Below are 19043 nucleotides of genomic sequence, written 5' to 3' on the forward strand. Positions count from 1 at the left end.
AAGGAGGAGGAAGAGATCATATATTTAAGTGAGAAAGAGTTCCCAAATGACCTTTTACTGAGGTTTATTTGGCTGGTCTAAGGTGATTCATGCTATTTCCTGTTTGCATAGCCCTGAACAGTGGAGATTCTGCTCTCTTCAGCTCATGGAGCTCACCTTGGACTTAACACAGATACATCTGTACCAACCTGTGTACAGGGATGCGGTGAACACCTGACACCAGCCATGAGACCTTTCTGTTCTATTGGGGGATTTTCCTTAAGAGCTTTGGAAGTCCCATTGGGATTTTTTATCTATCTGAAGTTGAGTTTTCTGCAGATGGTATTGTTTGCATTTCAGTAATTAGTTTTTAATAGAAAGAAGGAGGTGGTATACATGAAGAGGAAAATTTTGTAATGAAGAATTGAGAAAGAGAGAAAAGAAAGTGGAAAAACCTGTTACTTAGGAAAGAACAAGCAGAAAGAGAATAACCCACATGAGGTCAGTAGTGGGCCATTAATGAAAAGAGGAATACACGAGATAAGTGGAAATCGGAAGAATCATGGTCTTGGAAAAAAAAAAAGAGAAAACTTCATTTGCCAAACTGCCATGTATTAGAATTTTAATTTGTACATCTTTTTATTTTAACATTCAAGTTAAAGTTATTTGTAAAGGTTGGGTACAATTCAAAGTCAACATTATTGATTTGATAACCTTCAAACAGCGTTCAGAGCCATACCTTGGGCTTGCACATCTTAGCCTTGGCCAAGTTTAATGATTTAAGGTGACCTCTGAGAAAGCAGATTCCACCTTTAAACATATCTAAGTCATTCTGCTTTTTTAAGTTACTGCTTCGGTTGTAGTATCTTAGTAAGTTTTCAAACGTATCTGGAAAAGATTTCTAAAGCATACTGATCTTTAAAATTTATTTTTATTTATTTTGATGTTTAATTATTCTGAGAGAGAGAGAGAGAGTAAGAGAGCATGAGAAGGGGAGTAAGAGAGTCCCAAGTAGGCTCTGTGCTGTCAGTACAAAGCCCGACGTGGGGTTCTGTCTCATGAAATGTGAGATCATGACCTGAGCCAAAATCAAGGGTCAGATGCTTAACCAACAGAGCCACCCAGGCACCCAGAAAGCACCCTGATTTTATACATGTTAGCAGATTCTCTTTTGTTCAGAATAATTTTACAAGGGGCTTGTTGCAGCCCATCAGTAGCTTTCTTTTGATGAGTTTACCCTTTAGGCAGTGTATCCGAGAGTGTGAGGACATTTAAAATTTAAGAAATGAAAGAATGGTCTGCTAACAAGTATTCCATTTCCTTTCATTGGTTCCCAAAAGTATGAATAATATTTTGGGAGCCATTCTAAGTATAATGAGTGGGGACAGGAAGTTCTTAGAAAATTACCTGATCCTGGATTTCAACATAAAGGTGATAAGGCAGAAACTTTATGGATCTCTTGATCTCCAGGAACACATGGGCTCATCATGAAGATAAAGGTAATATTAATACAAGTGTAGGGCCACCTGGGTGTCTCAGTTGGTTGAGGGTCTGACTCTTGCTTTTGGCTCAGGCCATGATCCCAGGGTTGTGTGAGATGGAGCCCCGTGTTGGGCTCTGCGCTGAGCGTGGAGCTTGCCTGGGATTCTCTTTTCCCTGCTTGTGAGCTCTCTCTATCTTTAAAAAAAAAAAAAAAAAAAAGGGTAATACAGGTGGATAAAGTAAGAGCATTTTTTAAAAGACAAATGGCAGATGAGGCTGGGTCAGTTCAGACTAGGGAGACATCCCTCGCATCAGAACCTTTGTAAATAAGTTGGTACAAGACTTGTGTGCTTGGGATGAGTAAGATGATGGGCAGAGAGTAATGGAGCATGGAGCTGGGGGAGGAAGGGAAGCACCAGGCCTGTTTGGGAAGAATGAGTCAGCAAAGTTACATGTTTGTCCAGTGCTTAGGGTTCAACTTGCAGAGACCTTGAAAATAAAGTTGGAAAGTTAGTCTGGATAATATAATTCATAGCTATCTCAGGTCAGGTTTTGAGGCCGAAATGAGCTACACCGTGTCTGAAGTAGAATTCAAGGCCATCTGGCTCACTAACAGCATCGTTTAGCTGGGAAAGTGCTATCTGGATGGACAATTTAGATGAATCTTCCTGGGAAAACTCTGTAGCATTTGTTTGTCTCAGTGATATAGTAGTATTGTTTTTTATATCAAAATGTAACAATACAAAGGATATATCATTAAAGAAAAGTCTTTGGGGATCTGTAAGCACCAAATGACACGTTCACTGAAGAAAATGTTCTCAGAGGCATGAACAGTGCCCTGAGCTTGTGGTACTTAGTGGTATTTAAGGGAATCTTTGTCTTTGTGTTTTTAAAGGTCAAAGAATGTTCCTCTCCACTCCTTTATGAGTCTCGGCAGCTGCTGATCCCGTTGGAAGAACTGGAAAAGCAGATGACGTTCTTTTACGATTCACTTGCGAAAATCCATGAAATTATGGTGGTGCTCGAGCATGAGGCACAATCAAGTCCTCTTTTTAAACAGAAACATCAGGTAAGGAAAAGTCCCCGTGAAGAGACAGAGTTATTTTAGAGCCTGTGTGGTGAGACCGTGGTCGTGCTCATGGTAGCAGGAATTCAGTTAAGGCAGGAGACGTTTTTCTAGAATAGCACTGGCAACTCACAAAAATGCACGTCTTGTCCAAATGTGAAAACCCTGTCCACTGAAGATAAAATAGAATTTATCTCTGTAAATTTACATAGAGGTAAAATTTTTATAACTAAATTCAAAATTTTGTGTATTTAGATATATATCAAAGTAAATAGTTGCATTCTGTTTCTATGCAGTGTATAGAATCTATAATCTGTGTCTTTTTAAAAATTTTTTTAAAAATTTTTTTTTTATTTTTGAGAGAGAGAGGGAGAGTACAAGCAAGGAAGAGACAGAGAGAGAGGGAGACACAGAATCCGAAGCGGGTTCCAGGCTCTGAGCTGTCAGCCCAGAGCCCAACATGGGGCTCAAATTCACAAACTGTGAGATCATGACCTGAGCTGCAGTTGGATGCTTAACCGACTGAGCCACACAGGCGCCCCTATAACCTGTGTCTTAAGAGATCTTTTCTTTGCCTCTAAGATTAAGTCTGTTTATACAATCATAAAGTCCTGGGACTGTGTTTGGAGTGATAATTATTTTTCCTTGTCTCAATTTTAGTAAGCAGATCTCTCTGTGGAACAGCTTCCCATTCTTGCAGTTAATTGACTTGTTTAAGTGGTTTATTTTAAATGACCCCAGCTATCAGAGGAGGGTGAAACTTAACAGGGAAAAGGTTTGCCACTGCATTTATTAAGAAAGATTCCTGGAAGGAGGGCAGCATTGCTCAGTTGAAAGAGCAGAGAGTATCTGAAGTGAGTCATGCAGATATTCAGATCATAGGTCTGATGTAACAAATGACAGAGCCTTGAATAGCTTTTATTTCCTCACCTTAAAATTCAAGTAATATTACCTGGATTGAGAGCTTGTTGTGAAGATTACATTAGATATTAGATATGTAAATAGCACATAGTGGCACCTAATACGTACTCTATAACTAGTTGTTATTATTATTGTTGTTGTTGTTGTTGTTATTGGTAGTAAAGCAAAGATGATTATACCACCAAACCCTGCTTTAGTGGGTTCTCATCCTAGTGAATACAGATTGTCTGTCACTTTGGGTCAAACTCCCATTTCTCCCATTCTCAAATTGCTATACATTGCCATCAAAGAGTCCTTTCACAATTAAAGTAACATTTGCTATTTTAGTAATAATAATAATAATATTTAATAATATCTTTCTAACTTATAGTACTCTCTGACCTCCTACATCCTCAAAAGGAAGAAATATCCCTTATTCCATTTTGCCAAAACAAAACAGAAACCTTGGTCTTAATGTTTGCAACTAGATTCCCCAAATCGGTATCCAAATGAGCAGTTGGAAATACTTTTCCAAAGCAGGTGAGGACGTCAGAATGCAAATAGTGTGGCTTCAAGTCACAAAGTGACGGTTGGCCTTCGACTGGGCTGGATAACATCCGGGCATCTAGCAGCTGCAGAAATCACTATGATGCCAGAAGTGGAAGGGCCTGGCTCACCACGGCTTCTCATCCTGTGACTGTGTGACACCTATGAGTCTTCCCGCAGCCACCAGGCTGTTGCCTTCTGTGGTTAGGGTCTGGGGTCCATTGTTTTTGTTAATGAAAGGTTGACTGACAGCTTGTGAGCCTTAGGAATTCAAATGTGCCTTTTGGGATACACAAATGATATACAATTTGCTACAGCTCTTTCAGTAAAGCATAATGTGCATGGGTGTCAAATGTATTTAGTCAGATTGAAACCTACTTTGTAGACTGATTTTGTGATTGTTGTCTCAGTAAACCAAAGGCCTATGAGTTGGTTGGACAAATGCAGGCACTAGAGAAATAACAATTTTGATGCCCTTTCATTTTCTTAATGTTAATAACACAGGCATGAAATATAAAACAAAATCTCAAAAAACCCAATGTGACATTTAAATGCCTTATATAAAAAGCACTGACTTCAGTGATTGCTTCAAATTGAGCTTTTCTGAAAAGAAACACTTCTCTGTACTTTGGATTTTACTTATAGCTGACTAAAAGCCTAAAAGCTATATGATGTTGTTCTTCTTATTTGGTAATGGTTCTTCTCTTGCTTTCTCTTTCTCACTCTTTTAAATACTATTGTTATGGGTTTCCTTTCCCTGTAGGAACTGTCAGCTTGTCAAGAAAGCTGTAAGAAAGCCATGACTCAAATTGAGAAAGGCAGTCAAAATGTTAAAAAGTTCATGACCTTGAGCAGTGTGCTAAAGCATTTTGATCAGACGAAGCTGCACAGACAGACTACAGAGGCCCATGGTGCTTTCCAGGTAAGCTCTCTCCCTGCAATTAATACAGGAGCCAAGAAAAAATACAAAGAAATGAGGACATGTAATCACCACGTTCATGCTTTCACTCTTGCTAAATGCCTTGCCTACTGAGGTTTGGAACCAATCATTTTACTTGTTTTCTTAATATTCATCGATGTTAAAAAGGAGTTGATTGCTCTCATCATAATGAAATGTATTCCTTCAAGTGTTTTTTTTTTAAAGAAACAACACTCTTTAACAAAATGATGCTTTCGATAATCAGAAAGCAGCATCGCCTTATGATTGTTTTTTAAATCAAGAATATGATGAAGAAAATTGGAGATTGGAAGAAACATGTGGAAACCAATAGTCGCTTGATGAAGAAATTTGAGGAGTCTCGAGCAGAGTTGGAGAAGGTGCTACGGATTGCTCAGGAGGGCCTGGAGGAAAAGGGGAACCCGGAAGACCTCCTGAGGAAACATACAGTGAGTTTATCCTTCATGGGGCACTTGACCTGAGGACACAGACAAGTGGTGTTGGGTGAAAAATAAAAGGCATTCTGATCTAATACTGAGTGTTTGAGGAGAGCGGGGAAGAAGACGTGAGTTAGAGAGGAAGAAACATATTAGGTTATGAGACCTAAAAAAGGGGCAGCAGCAAAAACAACTTCAAGGGCAAGTGATGAGCAGCATTAAAATTGGCCTTTCCTAAGTCCCTGAGGTAGTAAAGAGTTATAAGATATATAATTCAGGCTCCCCAAATTACTATTCATTATTTACCTGAGAAATTTTTACATAACCAACATACTCTTTTTAAGAGAGAATTTTAGGTGGATGGCTAAGTCTCTGTGCTCATTTCATGAATCCGCCATATTGTAGTGTGAACCTCACGTCCCTTGAAGTGTGGTAGCTGATCCACAGCTTGTCCTGTTGTGAAGCCATCTTCCTGTTAATTATATTCCTGTAAATCATCTCAGTATTGAAAATGTTACTAATCTATTAAATGCCAGAGATGATGGCTGCTCTGAGAACCTATATTTTGAGTTATTTTTCCTGAAATTCCAGTGGATATTTGTGTAAACCACACTATCAGATGAAGACTTCAGTGTATTTGGGACGCATCTGACCATAATGTCTGTGACCACTCAACGACTCCTTCGGTTTAGACACTTGGTGCCATCAGTGGCACTTTCTGGTTTGATCCACTGTTGTTTCAAAATATCTCTGTGTACATATTCACTCCTGAGTCTGGGTGAGACTAGGTCATGCATATATGTGCACATGTGATGTATTCATCTGCATGGGCTGCCATAAATATATAACATGCTGGGTGCTTTAGCAACAGGTGTTGATTTTCTCACAGTTCAGGAGACAGTAAGTCTGAGGACAGAGTACTAGCATGGGTGGTGAGGACTCTCTTCCTGGCTTGTAGATGGTCACTTCTCACTGTGTTCTCATAAGACAGAAATAAATAGGGAACAAGACCTTTGACGTCTCTTCCTATAAGGACACTAATTTCATCCTGAGGGACCCACCCTTATGACCTCACCTAACCACCCCATAGGCCTCATCTGCAAATATGATCACACTGGGGGTTAGGAACTCAACATATGAGTTTGGCAGATGGTGGTGGGCACAGTGCTGCCTATAGCATGTGGGGTCCTGTGTGTACTTGTCTGGATGTGGAAATGGCTCATGATGAACGAGCAGGGCCTGGAATGCATTGCAGCGAGGGTTTGAAGAATTCCAAGGATAAACGCTAGTTCCTATTCTGCTCTTCTGACTTTACCAAAGAGGAAAGCAAACTCGATTACTAGGGAATCAAGGTTTTAGGCCCCTTGGCCTTCCAGAATATTCCACCAAACTTGAAAACTGCAGATATTTTTTTCTAAAAACTGGAAAGCACTAGTTGAATCTCAGATGTGGTGGCTTCTGACTCATAACTATAGATAATTATAGTTCACGCCTCAAAAAAAAAAAAACATCATCGTTGCCAGGAAGGTTTAAAGAGGGCAGCAGCTACCTAACAGGCTTGTTTAGAGGTGTGACTGCCTGACTGTATCGTGTGCGATGCTGCCTTTTATTCTGTCTGACACTCTGAACCACCTCCTGCTCTCCATGCTAGGAGTTTTTCAGTCAGCTGGATCAGAGAGTGCTCAACGCTTTCCTGAAAGCTTGCGATGAGCTCACGGACATTCTCCCTGAGCAGGAACAGCAAGGCCTGCAGGAAGCTGTGAGAAAGCTCCATAAACAGTGGAAGGTGAGTCGGACATAGTGGGCGCGCGGATGTAAGAATGTGTCATGCGTGACGGGATTAGGCACAGGAGGGGAGTAAGGTTCGATTGTAAGAGAAACGTAGAAAGTCAGGGAAAGTCACCATGGTTCCCTCTCCCACTGAAAAAGCAGAACTTGAATAAAATGTGATAAAATAGGATAGAATTTTATTTTTCTCATTTTTTAGTAGCATCAATCTTATCGTATTACTTAAGAGCACTCTTTTTCTGTTCCTGAGTTTTGTGGAGGGTAGGAACGGCAAGGGTATTTAACTTCTTCAGCAATATTTACTAAACTCATTTAAGTAAAATTATGCTAGAGATACTATAATGACATTTTGCTCTTTTCAAGGATTTTGCCATCTGGTTTAGATGGTTATGATCTAAAAAATACAAATATGAACATTCACTGGTTAAGGACTCAGCGATGCACAAAGCACGATCCATTTCCCCCAAGAGCTGAGAGTCCAGTAGGGGTGTAATTAATTGCAGATAATGGAAGTATAATATATACTGAGTCCCCAAAAGTAAAAGTGATACATATGAAAGCTTTTGTCGAGAGAAGTGGATCCACTTGGGGAGTGGGAAGGAGTGAATCAGGTAATTAGTTTTGAGCTAGGATTTTATTTATTTATTTATTTATTTTTTACAAATAGTTTATTGCCAAGTTGGTTTCCACATAATACCCAGTGCTCATCCCCACGAGTGCCCCCCTCCATGCCCATTTGAGCTAGGATTTTAAAGAAGCAGCAGAAATCTTGGGGTGAATGGGAGGGAGGAATAGCAACAAATGAAAGAGAGAAGGCAGGGGAGGAAGCACACAAGTTGGGGATGTAGGGATGCACTTGGTGTGTCTAACTTGAGTGACCCACAGTGGGCCTGTCACGTGGAAGTCGATTTCAGAATCTGCCTGCCCAAGGAGGGGCTGCAGGACAGTGGAGACCCATCGCAGGCTGTCTTCCCCAGGCTGGAGAAAGCCTCCACTAACAAAGGTTGACAAGCTCTATGATGAGGTCACAGGGAGTGGCGAACTTCATGTGCATCATATGAAGAAGTCACGGGGTCTGGAAGATAGGCAACTTTTTTGTGATTCTCTGGATTCTTTTTTTTATCTTAGTAACATAGGCTACATCAGCTCTATGCATAGGAAAAACTCAGTTAAGGACATAATTTTTTACTTGCTAAATTTGAAAATTAAAAAAAAATCTTAAATCCAAGCTTTCTAAGATGCCTTTAAAACTTAAAATATCATAAATGTATGTAGATTAGAGATTCTAATTGAAAACTGTATTTTATACACACACATTAAGCTCTTTAGGATATAATCTGTTCGAGTCTTTCCATAGCCCCAGATCATCTTTCTCATAAGTTATCTTAGTATTTTATTTTAAAAGTAAGCTTTTAAATACCATAGGATAGGGGTACCTGGGTGGTTCAGTTAGTTAAGTGTCTGGCTTCGGCTCAGGTCATGATCTCACGGTTCGTGAGTTTGAACTCTGCGTCAGGCTCTGTGCTGCCATCTCAGAGCATGGAGCCTGCCTCGGATTCTGTGCCTCCCTCTCTCTCTGCCCCCCTCTGCTTGCACTCTGTGTCTCAAAAATATGTAAAATTTTAAAATTTATAAAATTATAAATACCATAAGGTACAAGTTGGCTAAAACTAATAATTGTAGGCCTAAAGGTAATTATATAGCTTATTCTTATATCAAAAAAGAACGTAATACATTTCATGTTGCTTACATGCTGGCTGTCTTGTTTACTCAAGGAATGCTCTGAGAGGCATGGCAGGTGGTCAAAGGCGTGGGCTATTTCATCCAGCATTTTTACTAATAAAGTTTTCTTATCTTAGCCTTTGTGCAGTGAGTGTAGTATATGTTCTTCCTACCTCACAGGGTCGTTGACAGAATTAAAAGGGACTTGGGCTGGGGAGAGGGTATATGGGATCAGTGCATGACAAATTTAAGAGTCAAATCTAGCTTTTCTACTCACCCCAGACCCTCAGGGGTGTGACCTGTAAAATAGGAATATTAATATTGCGTGAGGCTCTTGTAAAAAATGAAACAGAATAATCCCTGTGAAAAATGTGGCTCCGCAGGCTGGAAGGATTCATTGTAGTCCCAATACTTGGAAGAGTACAAAGCACAGCAGACAGGTGCAGATGATAGGGGTTAAATCACGTCGGCCACTAGGGGAATATTTTATGGTTTTTGCCACTCCAGTTGAAAATGTGTATAATCAGAAATGGTATCGTATGTTTTAAATCTTCCTATGGGACACAGGACCTTCAAGGAGAGGCTCCGTATCATTTGCTTCATCTGAAGATTGATGTGGAGAAGAACAGATTCCTAGCTTCTGTAGAAGAATGCAGAACTGAGCTGGATCGAGAGACCAAGCTGGTGCCCCAGGAAGGCAGTGAAAAGATTATTAAGGAGCACAGGGTACGTCTCACACACCCCACGTGTGGGCACGCAAAGTCGTGTTGTTGCCCAAAGGAGACAACCGGTACTTTGGTTTGGGTCTGAAAACATTAAATAGCTTAATTATTTTAGACGAGTAGACTAAATGGGAATCTTCTATGAGAATAGGACAGCACTGTGTGGATCCTCACAGGGATTATATAAACGTTTGTTGCTCGTTAGATTTTCTTCAGTGACAAAGGTCCTCATCATCTTTGTGAGAAAAGGTTACAGCTTATTGAAGAACTGTGTCTGAAACTCCCAGTGCGAGACCCAGTAAGGAACACGCCTGAAAGCTGTCACGTGACTCTCAAAGAGCTCCGAGCTGCCATTGACACCACCTATCAGAAGCTCGTGGAAGACCCGGACAAATGGAAGGGCTACACCAGCAGGTAGTTGTGGAACTGTTTCCGGAGATGGAAATGATCTGCCCTGTTAATTCCAAGATCCTTGCAGAACAAGTAATGATGTATGTTTTGTCTTAAGCGATAAAGAAAATCAAATCGCGCAGTCTTGCCCATGCTCTTATATGAAAATGCTTTGGTTAATAAAAAGAATGGGCTTCAGTTAGAAATGGGGTGAAGCACTTTATTTCCGAGCGACCCAGATATTATCTCTCTGAAGCAAATTTGGCTCTTCCTTGTTCCCCAGTTCCCTCATATACCTAGAGGGGGACCTCGGCCTCCGAATTTCCATCTCAGCCTGCTGGGGACAGATGAGGCCAGACCTCAGGGGCTTCCTTACTCCAGGTGCCCCAGCCCTGGAGTTTTCCTTAGCTGAACTCTGACTGTTCTGCCTTCTCTTTCCTCCACGTGAAAAGTGCCCAGAGGCCCCCTGCCCTGAGCTTCATGGTAAAGGAACAGTTCCTAGAAAGCTTGCTACTTGACTTGGTAATCAGTTGATTGTTAAACTTCCATGAATAAAGTCAAAATAGAAAATGTATTTTAACCACTGGGATATTTTGTCCCTTTAATAAGGAGATACTTGTGTCATTTCAGAATTTCTGAGTTCTCATCTTGGATATCTGCAAAGGACACACAATTGAAAGGGCTTAAGAATGAGCCCATCGATACTGCCAACCATGGAGAGGTTAAACATGCCGTAGAGGTTAGTTCTGGGCCATGTTTTGTTCCTGGAAAATTTTCATTAATAAGAACACTAATGGTAGACAAATGATACCTTTTTTTGTTTCTGTACAAAATGAAGTTCTCAAAAACTGTCTTAAAATAAATGTCCTCATGTTACTGCGGAGAAGTATAGAGGATTTTCCCTATTGAATTATTGTTAGCTTTGAGATTTAGTCATACTCTGGGGTACCTCTCACATATCTTTAGCTAATGGAAAATCTTGAGAGGAAAATTGCATGCGTGGGCACATAACACAGCAGAGATTTAAGAATTGTCACGGAAAAACAAGAACACTATAGGTTTTTATACATTTTCAGCCATTCAAAAGGCAGCTCACAGAATGAGGGAATTGGGCAAGGTCTCTAAGCATCATTCCCCATGTCACATTCAGTCGTTGGATCAGCTCTGTGGGCTTGGGTACAGCCTGATAAACCCAGGCAGCGGACCAAGCCTCAAGCCTGAACTCAGTTCACATTCTGTGAATGACACACAGCAACCCCCTCCTTCTTAGCATGGCTCTACTCTTATGTTTTATAGGCACGTGCCATTGTGAACATCCTTATCTTTCAGCATTTTGAGGTCTTGCAAGTCACACAGTAGCTGTTACTGAAAATTTGTTTCCTTTCTATTCCTATCCTCTGAGGCCCATGTTCTTCTAGTACATTTATAATCCCTGTAAATGCTAGAGATGCCTAATAATGTCATGTTCTCCCTGTAGGAGGATATCTGTGTTTGTTATTGGTGCTGTTATAGCACCAAAAAGAAAAATTCACATCTTAGAATGAAGAGGTCACTGGGTTCTGGAACCAGCCATTTTCTGCTTGGGTGACTTTGCCCCGGAAGATCCCTGGGATTTTCTCACGCAACCAGAACGTGTGTAGGAGGGAGAGGCCACCCGCGTCTCCCTTCCCACGGTTCCCAGTCCTTACAAGGGCCGAGGCCCAGAATCTTTCTGGCCTTGTCCTGGCCAGTAAGCCCTCCCTTCCTGGATTAGAGCGCTGCTCCTCTTTGCACATCCTACTATCTAGGGAATTGACTTTGAAAAACTCACAAAAAATGAGGCATGAAATGTAAGTCAGTTAAGTTAAAATCAGTTTTTAGGGCATCCATAATAATATGCAACCACTAAACTCTTCAAACAAAAAGAAATCAGTTCATTTAAAATAAGGACTCTTTAAACCTTTTTTCCCCCCGAAAAATACCATATTCCTTCCAGCTAACAGAAAATAAGATAATATGTAATTTCCAATTTTGGTATCACATATTTTTCTACAGCACTTTTAGAAGCATTTTTATTTGTGATCAAGGGAATATCTAACAGTCTAGTTATGAACTAACCATCTAGTTAGCTTTTTGTTATAAACAGTTTTGCTTTTACGTATCAGGTACTGGCATTGGGGAAGTATATTTTCCTAGCGCTTATGGACTTCCGTTAAAGATGTGGACAAAAAGTGAAATAAGCAGGCAGTCTACTGATGAATGAATGCCTGGCTCTCCTACCTCCACTGTATGAACCTTCTTAGGCAGAGTCCTTTTTTGATTGACAATGTATGTTGTTCATCAAAACTGTTCTTTTACTCCAGGAGATCAGAAATGGTGTTACAGCAAAGGGCGAGACTCTCAACTGGCTGAAATCCAGGCTTAAAATTTTAATTGAAGTTTCTTCTGAGGATGAAGCCCAGAAGCAAGGAGATGAGTTGGCAAAATTATCTAGTTCTTTCAAGGCTCTTGTAGCTTTGTTGTCAGAGGTATGCCATTTACTCATACTCTAAATAGGCCATTCTGGCTAAGAAATCCAGAAGGCTCTTTTACTTTGAGTTGTGATTTGAGAAGTAATTATATAAAAGTTGAAACACAGTAGTTAAGATACTTTTTTATATGAAGATTGGTGGGGAAGATGTTTGAATTATGGTCTGTGTCATTGTTGGATATGTTAATTCAGCATAATAACCTATATCTAAAGTATAAAGCTTATCAGATCCACACTTTTTACTCTTACTAAAAGTATTGTTTCATGGTCAGTTGAAACTATATTATGGAGGTTAGGAACACAGGCTTGGGAGTTAAACAAATCCAAGGTTAGAATTTAACTCTGATAGCCCCCTTCCTATGTAACCTTGACCTTGTCATTTAACATTCCTGGGCCTCGATTTTCTTTCTTCTAAAACAAGGCTAGAGAAACCTACTAGTGCCTGTACTATACTAAGTGCCTGATAGTAAATGCTTAATCACTGATAGTTGGTAATGATAAAATCTTCCATTTTAGCAGACCTACTCATCTTAAATAACTTTTATAAATGTTTATTTATTGTTGAAAGAGAGAGAGAGATAGAGCGTAAGTGGGGAAGGGGCACAGAGAAGGGGAGACGCAGAATTTGAAGCAGGCTCCAAGCTCTGAGCTGTCAGCCCAGAGCCTGATGTGGGGCTCGAACTCACAGACTGCAAGATCATGACTTGAGCTGAAGTCACATGCTCAGGCGGCCCAAGACCTACTCTTTTTAAACTTCTTAATAATATGTTTCAGTGTTTATATGCTCTATGGATTAAAATACACAAACCTCCCTACTTCATTTCTAGTAGGGTCCCTTCTACCTTCAGCGAGAACATTTTCACTGACCAGATTGCCATGCAAGTCTAATGAGTCTGTACACGGGAAGATAATGTAAGAATGGAAAGCTGAATAGATTGTTACTATTATTTCTCTCAGTCATTTATAAACTTGCATGGAAAATGATCATCCCTGATTCTGAAGATTTGGAATTCTCTGTAGTGTCCCTAACCTAACAGTTTGATCAACTAACCTTTTATATTTTCAATGTATGTAGGTCTGCTTGAGACTCTAGCTGTGAATTTTCATAAGCCAAAAATACTCTGAACTATATATGATTTTAGTCTTATATGTGAATGTGATATAATGTGTCAGTTTTCTTAAGAATTTTTGACTAATTGAAAGTAGTGATAGCATTAATCAAATTTTGGAACGGGAGATATTTCAATCCTTTGATATCTGTCTTTCATGGCAATAGTCTAGTTAGTGCCACTACCATACTTCAAGTAAAATTTTGACATCATTCTTCTCTATGCTTTCTTTGATAAAGAAGGTAAGGGGAAAAGTAAGGATTACAGTTTTAAAACGTAAATATATGTGCCAGTGATCTTTGATCCAAGACCTAACAAATAGTTTTAGTCACATCAATAGAGGAGTTTATATTTTGTTACACACACACACACCACTTTGGCAGCCTTTAAAATTAGTCTGTCAGTCTCTCTAACACTTTACCAAAGCCATTTACTTACTGTATCTCCTAAGTACACTCATGACGTTACCAATGGGACTTGTAGCAAATATCTAGCTCTAACAAATACACTCATTAATTCTTTGCATGCTCATCTACCTTAAACTTATGCATTGTTTATATTTATACCCTTACATGTTACTTAATCACTAATAAAACAAAGAAAGAAGAATGGAAAACAGGCCTTTTGTTCATGTAAAGATTTATATTAAAAGATGGATTTTACACAGTCAGTGCCACCTTTGATTATCAATCCGTTTAGCATTTAAATTATTGTTGAACACAAAGTGTTCACAATTGTCCAATGTAAGGGAAAAAAGCCTGTGGGTACATTGACAATATGTAATGATGAATCCTTTCTTTCAACAAGAGCTGAGATTTACTGAGATCTGAAGTTTGTGGTTTTCATGAAAGGGTCTTATTGCTCTTTGTTTGGAAAATAGCACATTCAAGTTACACAGGCCAACTCAGAGAAGAAGAAGGTCAAAGAAAGAGATAAATTAGAGAAAGGGAAACTGAAAGCTTCTGTAGAACACAAATGATATACAACATGCAAATCTTAGTGGAGATGGAGAGCAATAGGCTTGGAAAATAAAGATGCTGGTGACATAGAACTAGAAGAAGCAGAAATTAGACAGAAGAGAAGGCTGAAAATTTAGGAAAAAGAATTCACTACACAGCCACAAAATTAGAAATTATGTTATGATTATGTAGAAATACTCGAAGTGCATTTTCAATAAATACTCTATATTTATTCTTTTTATTTTTTTCCTCCCCACAAACCTTGTCCTTACTTTAAATAGGGTAGACTCAACTTTATTTATTATAATGCACTTTCATGCTTTATAATTAGATTTCAGTCATGGGGTTGTAATTAAAGGGATCCAGGAGATAATATATACAATATACCCACTTTCGTTACCCTGCCTCGATTGCCATGTTGAGTAGGCACAGAGCCACATCAAATGAGGCTTGCAATTCAAATAAATTGTGGCTTAATAATAACTCAGTAAACCTCAAAAATATATGGAAGAATAAAAGTTAGAGGTTTGTGTACATAGTTTAAGTTACTGAGATAGACTTTACATGTATTCTTAAAATATTTAAGATTACATGAGCATCATATGAATTACAATTTTTCTTGAAAATCTAGGTTGAAAAGATGCTGAGCAACTTTGGGGACTGTGTCCAGTACAAGGAAATAGTCAAAAGCTCCCTTGGAGACTTGATTTCTGACTCTAAAGATGTCCAGGAGGAAGCTGAGAAGATCTTAGACACGGAAAATCTGTTTGAAGCACAGCAATTACTTCTTCATCACCAGGTAGGATGCCCTTTATCCAAGGCACTTATGTGAAGTTCCTTAGTCACTGACGGAGCCAGGGAGATCAAGAGAACTGCATGTCCACCAGATGAGGGCAAAGAGAAGGGGAGTGCAGGAAGGAATCCAGGTGAATGGTTTAAAAAAACTCGGCACTTCTATTCTCTCTTCAATATTAGCCATTTCAGAAGACCCTGCAAGATAAATTCTCAGCCGAAGTGATTTAATGATATAAAAATTTCAAGGAATATTATAGAGAGAAAGTTGATCTAGTCAGGAGAACCTTCATAAAACTAGCTCAATTGTCCTTTTTGTACCAGAAGAGGAAAGCATAGAGATAAAGTGCTTCATATTTGAGATCACTATTCTTTGTCATTATGTTAAAATCCTTCTCTTCAGTTTACAACTTTGAATACATCTCATTTAGGAAAATTATAATCCACATGAAGTACCAGCCTTTTCAGAAATACTCGCTTATGCTTTTCAATTTGCTCTCTTATGAAGGATTAGAACTGGAAGCAAAGAAATTCTGGTACATGTATTGATAATAAATAATTTTAACCAACTTACTTACCAAACTCAATATAAGTAGAATGATTCAAATAAAATATTTTAATGACAAAATTATATCTAGCTAACTTAATATGTAACAAAATGCTAGTAGCTAATTTTATATATAATATATAAACTTGGATGTTGTATTAAGAGTATATATATATTTAATTTTTTAAATGTTTATTTTTGAGAGAGAGGGGGAGAGAGAGACAGACAGACAGACAGACAGAGTATGAGCTGTGAAGGGTCAGAGAGAGGGAGATAGAATTCAAAGCAGGCTCCAGGCTCTGAGTGCAGGGTTCAGACCCACCAGCTGAGAGATCATGACCTGAGCTGGACGTTCAACCCAACGAGCCACCCAGGCACTCCATGAATATGTATATATTAAGAGTATGTGTCAAACAGCAGCCTCTAGGCTTTATAGATTTATTTAATAATTATAAAAATACTGTGAGCACTGAAAAATAATGCTTGGTAGTACACTGTTCTTGATCATTGTAAAAGTTGTGTTTGAGCTTCAGTTTAAGTCAGAGAAATATGAGATTACAGATATTTACATTAATATTTTAAAACTCTTCACCTTTCTTGGACCATGTGCTTGGATATAGGCCTTTGTTTACTTTGTGAAAATTCATAATCTACAGACTTGAGATTTGTATACCATTGTTTGTACATTGTACTTCAATAAAAAGTTTATTTTAAAACATAGCTTTCTCCAAATATCTGGGCAGGTTTATATACCTTGGCAGGTATATCATTCTGAATATACCCAAGAATTAAATCTCTTAATATCAGCACTCTTACAGCATAAATGATTTCTAAAAAATTAGAGTTGAGACTTTGTGATTTGGGGTAAAAAATAATTCTTCAAGGAGAATCACATCAAATGAGTAGTTTCACCAAATTCCTTCTGAGGTGTCTAAATTTGTATGCAGTTAAAACACCCAAGACCAAATTAATTATAGTTTACCATTAACAACACAAATATTTATAAATAGTGTCCATTTTGACCAATGTACAGTCCCCATTGCCATTGCCATTTTAACTATTCGAGGTAACTTTTAACACACAGCTTGGCCCCGCACTGCTGAGAAGTTTTCCGAACCTTTCTGTAGCTCTGCTAGAGTGCAGGTGTTTATGTCCCTGCTTGGCCTCTCAAAGAGTAACATTTACCTCCATCTGTTGAACACCTGCTTCCAGCAAAAGACAAAGAGGATTTCTGCAAAGAAGAGAGATGTGCAGCAGCAGATAGCGCAGGCACAGCAGGGAGAAGGCGGGCTGCCCGGCCAAGTCCGGGAGGAGCTGCGGAAGCTGGAGGGCACCCTGGATGGCATGGAGCGCAGCAGAGAGAAGCAGGAACGCCGCATCCAGGTAGGAGACCGGAAGTCAAGGACCGTGTTAACTTCCAGGTCACAGGTGAAGTCTCCTAATTGTGGGAGCAAACGTGTGTTCCTGCCTCTGATGCTCCAGCTTCGTGTTAAATTTTTGCCGTGAGTTCTCTCTTTTAATCATCACATCAATCTTAGGAGATAGTTACTAAAATTAGCACATTATGCCCCCATGGAAGCTCCCAAGAAAGGGTGTGAAGAACTTACCCAAAGTCGCAGAGCAATGATCAGTAATAAAGCCAGAATTTTAATCCACACGTGTCTGAATCCAGGAATTAACACTGGATTGTTTCGCTTCTCTGTTCAGTCCAGCAGCCATACATTTATGCTTTATTGTGATCTTGACACTTTTAAGAAGTTTTTGAATTCTTGCTACCTGCTCACTCACTACCCACTCTCTGCTTCTCCCCTTCTCCCCGTTTTTTTTTTTTTTTGAAAGAGACTGGGAGGCTCTCTTTCTCTTTATCGTGTATCTACATTTTGAGCAATATCCTTAGATTCATAGAGCTTTACAGCTGATAGGAAACTCTGAGTGCTTGCCTACACATCCTCTTTTTGTAAGTGAATTGAAATTCAGAGTGAAATTCTTTTTTCTTTTAATTTTTTTTTAATGTTTTTATTTATTTCTGAGAGAGAGAGAGAGACAGCGTGAGCAGGAGAGGGTCAGAGAGAGAGGGAGACACAGAATCTGAAACAGGCTCCAGGCTCTGAGCTAGCTGTCAACACAGAGCCCGACGCGGGGCTCGAACCCACGAGCCGTGAGATCATGACCTGAGTCGAAGTCGGTCGCTTAACCGTCTGAACCACCCAGGCGTCCCACAGAGTAAAAATCTTATAGGAGATAATAAGATCGTCTTTGTTCAGTATAACTGCATGAAATATGAACCGAGAGTTAACTGGAAGTTGACAGCCTAACAAATGAATGGAAATGAGAACAGTATTTTGTGACATGTTTTAATAATCCATAACATGATATATTTATTTTTTTCAAATTTAGGTCACATTAAGAAAGTGGGAGCGATTTGAAACAAACAAAGAGACCGTGGTCCGATACCTTTTTCAAACAGGTTCCAGCCATGAGCGCTTCTTGAGTTTTAGCAGTTTGGAAAGTTTATCTTCAGAATTGGAACAGACAAAGGTATATCAGTATGACCATACAATCCCATGGTACTCATTATACAGAAGAAAAACTGTGTTTCTATGCCTTATTACTATGAATTATAATTTTTCATTTAATCAGTACTTATTGTTAACCATCCTCTCTTTGACATACTGGTCAAGTTGCTCTGGGGAATGAAAACATAAATAAGATTTAAAGATCAAGAACTAAGAAAGTTTTCATTGAAGTGGGAACTGGTAGTTCCCTCACAGATGAATACATTTAGAAAAAAATCTCTCTGAAGGCAATACTATTTTTAACTGAAACTTGAAGGGAGGTAAGACATAGAAAAGCAAAGCATGGGACTGCAAATAAGCATTCCTATAATGGAAAATGGCATGAAATATAATAGTGTATGGAGATTTGGTTTTATAGCAGAAACATGGAAGTACAGTTGTAAAGGAGAATTGGCCACATCACAAAGACACGGGAAGGTCTAAAGCATTAATTGCTAAGCAACATGGAGTTCTTAAAGGTTAAAGAAAGAGAGCCATGTGATCAGAGCTATAGTTTAAGGAGATGCATTTTTAAGCATTGTTAAGAAAATTGAAAGGGTGAAAGACTGGTGTCATGAGATCCAATTAGAAAGCTATTGCCTG

The 19043-nt window shown here is 39.1% G+C and overlaps 1 protein-coding gene across 1 annotated transcript in view; it reads left to right on the top strand.

Annotated features, from left to right (window-relative positions):
* The window catches only part of SYNE1 (spectrin repeat containing nuclear envelope protein 1), a 457258-nt gene that overhangs the window by 153056 nt on the left and 285159 nt on the right, over positions 1-19043 (top strand). The window contains exons 19-29 of the mRNA XM_077775982.1: positions 2357-2530; positions 4737-4895; positions 5195-5359; positions 6999-7133; positions 9425-9583; positions 9785-9993; positions 10600-10708; positions 12312-12476; positions 15178-15345; positions 17098-17268; positions 18283-18423. Coding sequence (XP_077632108.1) covers positions 2357-2530; positions 4737-4895; positions 5195-5359; positions 6999-7133; positions 9425-9583; positions 9785-9993; positions 10600-10708; positions 12312-12476; positions 15178-15345; positions 17098-17268; positions 18283-18423 — 1755 coding nt within the window. The remainder of the gene's footprint in view (positions 1-2356; positions 2531-4736; positions 4896-5194; positions 5360-6998; positions 7134-9424; positions 9584-9784; positions 9994-10599; positions 10709-12311; positions 12477-15177; positions 15346-17097; positions 17269-18282; positions 18424-19043) is intronic.

Source organism: Crocuta crocuta, unplaced genomic scaffold (genome assembly GCF_008692635.1).
Source record: "Crocuta crocuta isolate KB4526 unplaced genomic scaffold, BGI_CrCroc_1.0 scaffold25, whole genome shotgun sequence".
In the NCBI taxonomy this organism is placed as follows: domain Eukaryota; kingdom Metazoa; phylum Chordata; class Mammalia; order Carnivora; family Hyaenidae; genus Crocuta; species Crocuta crocuta.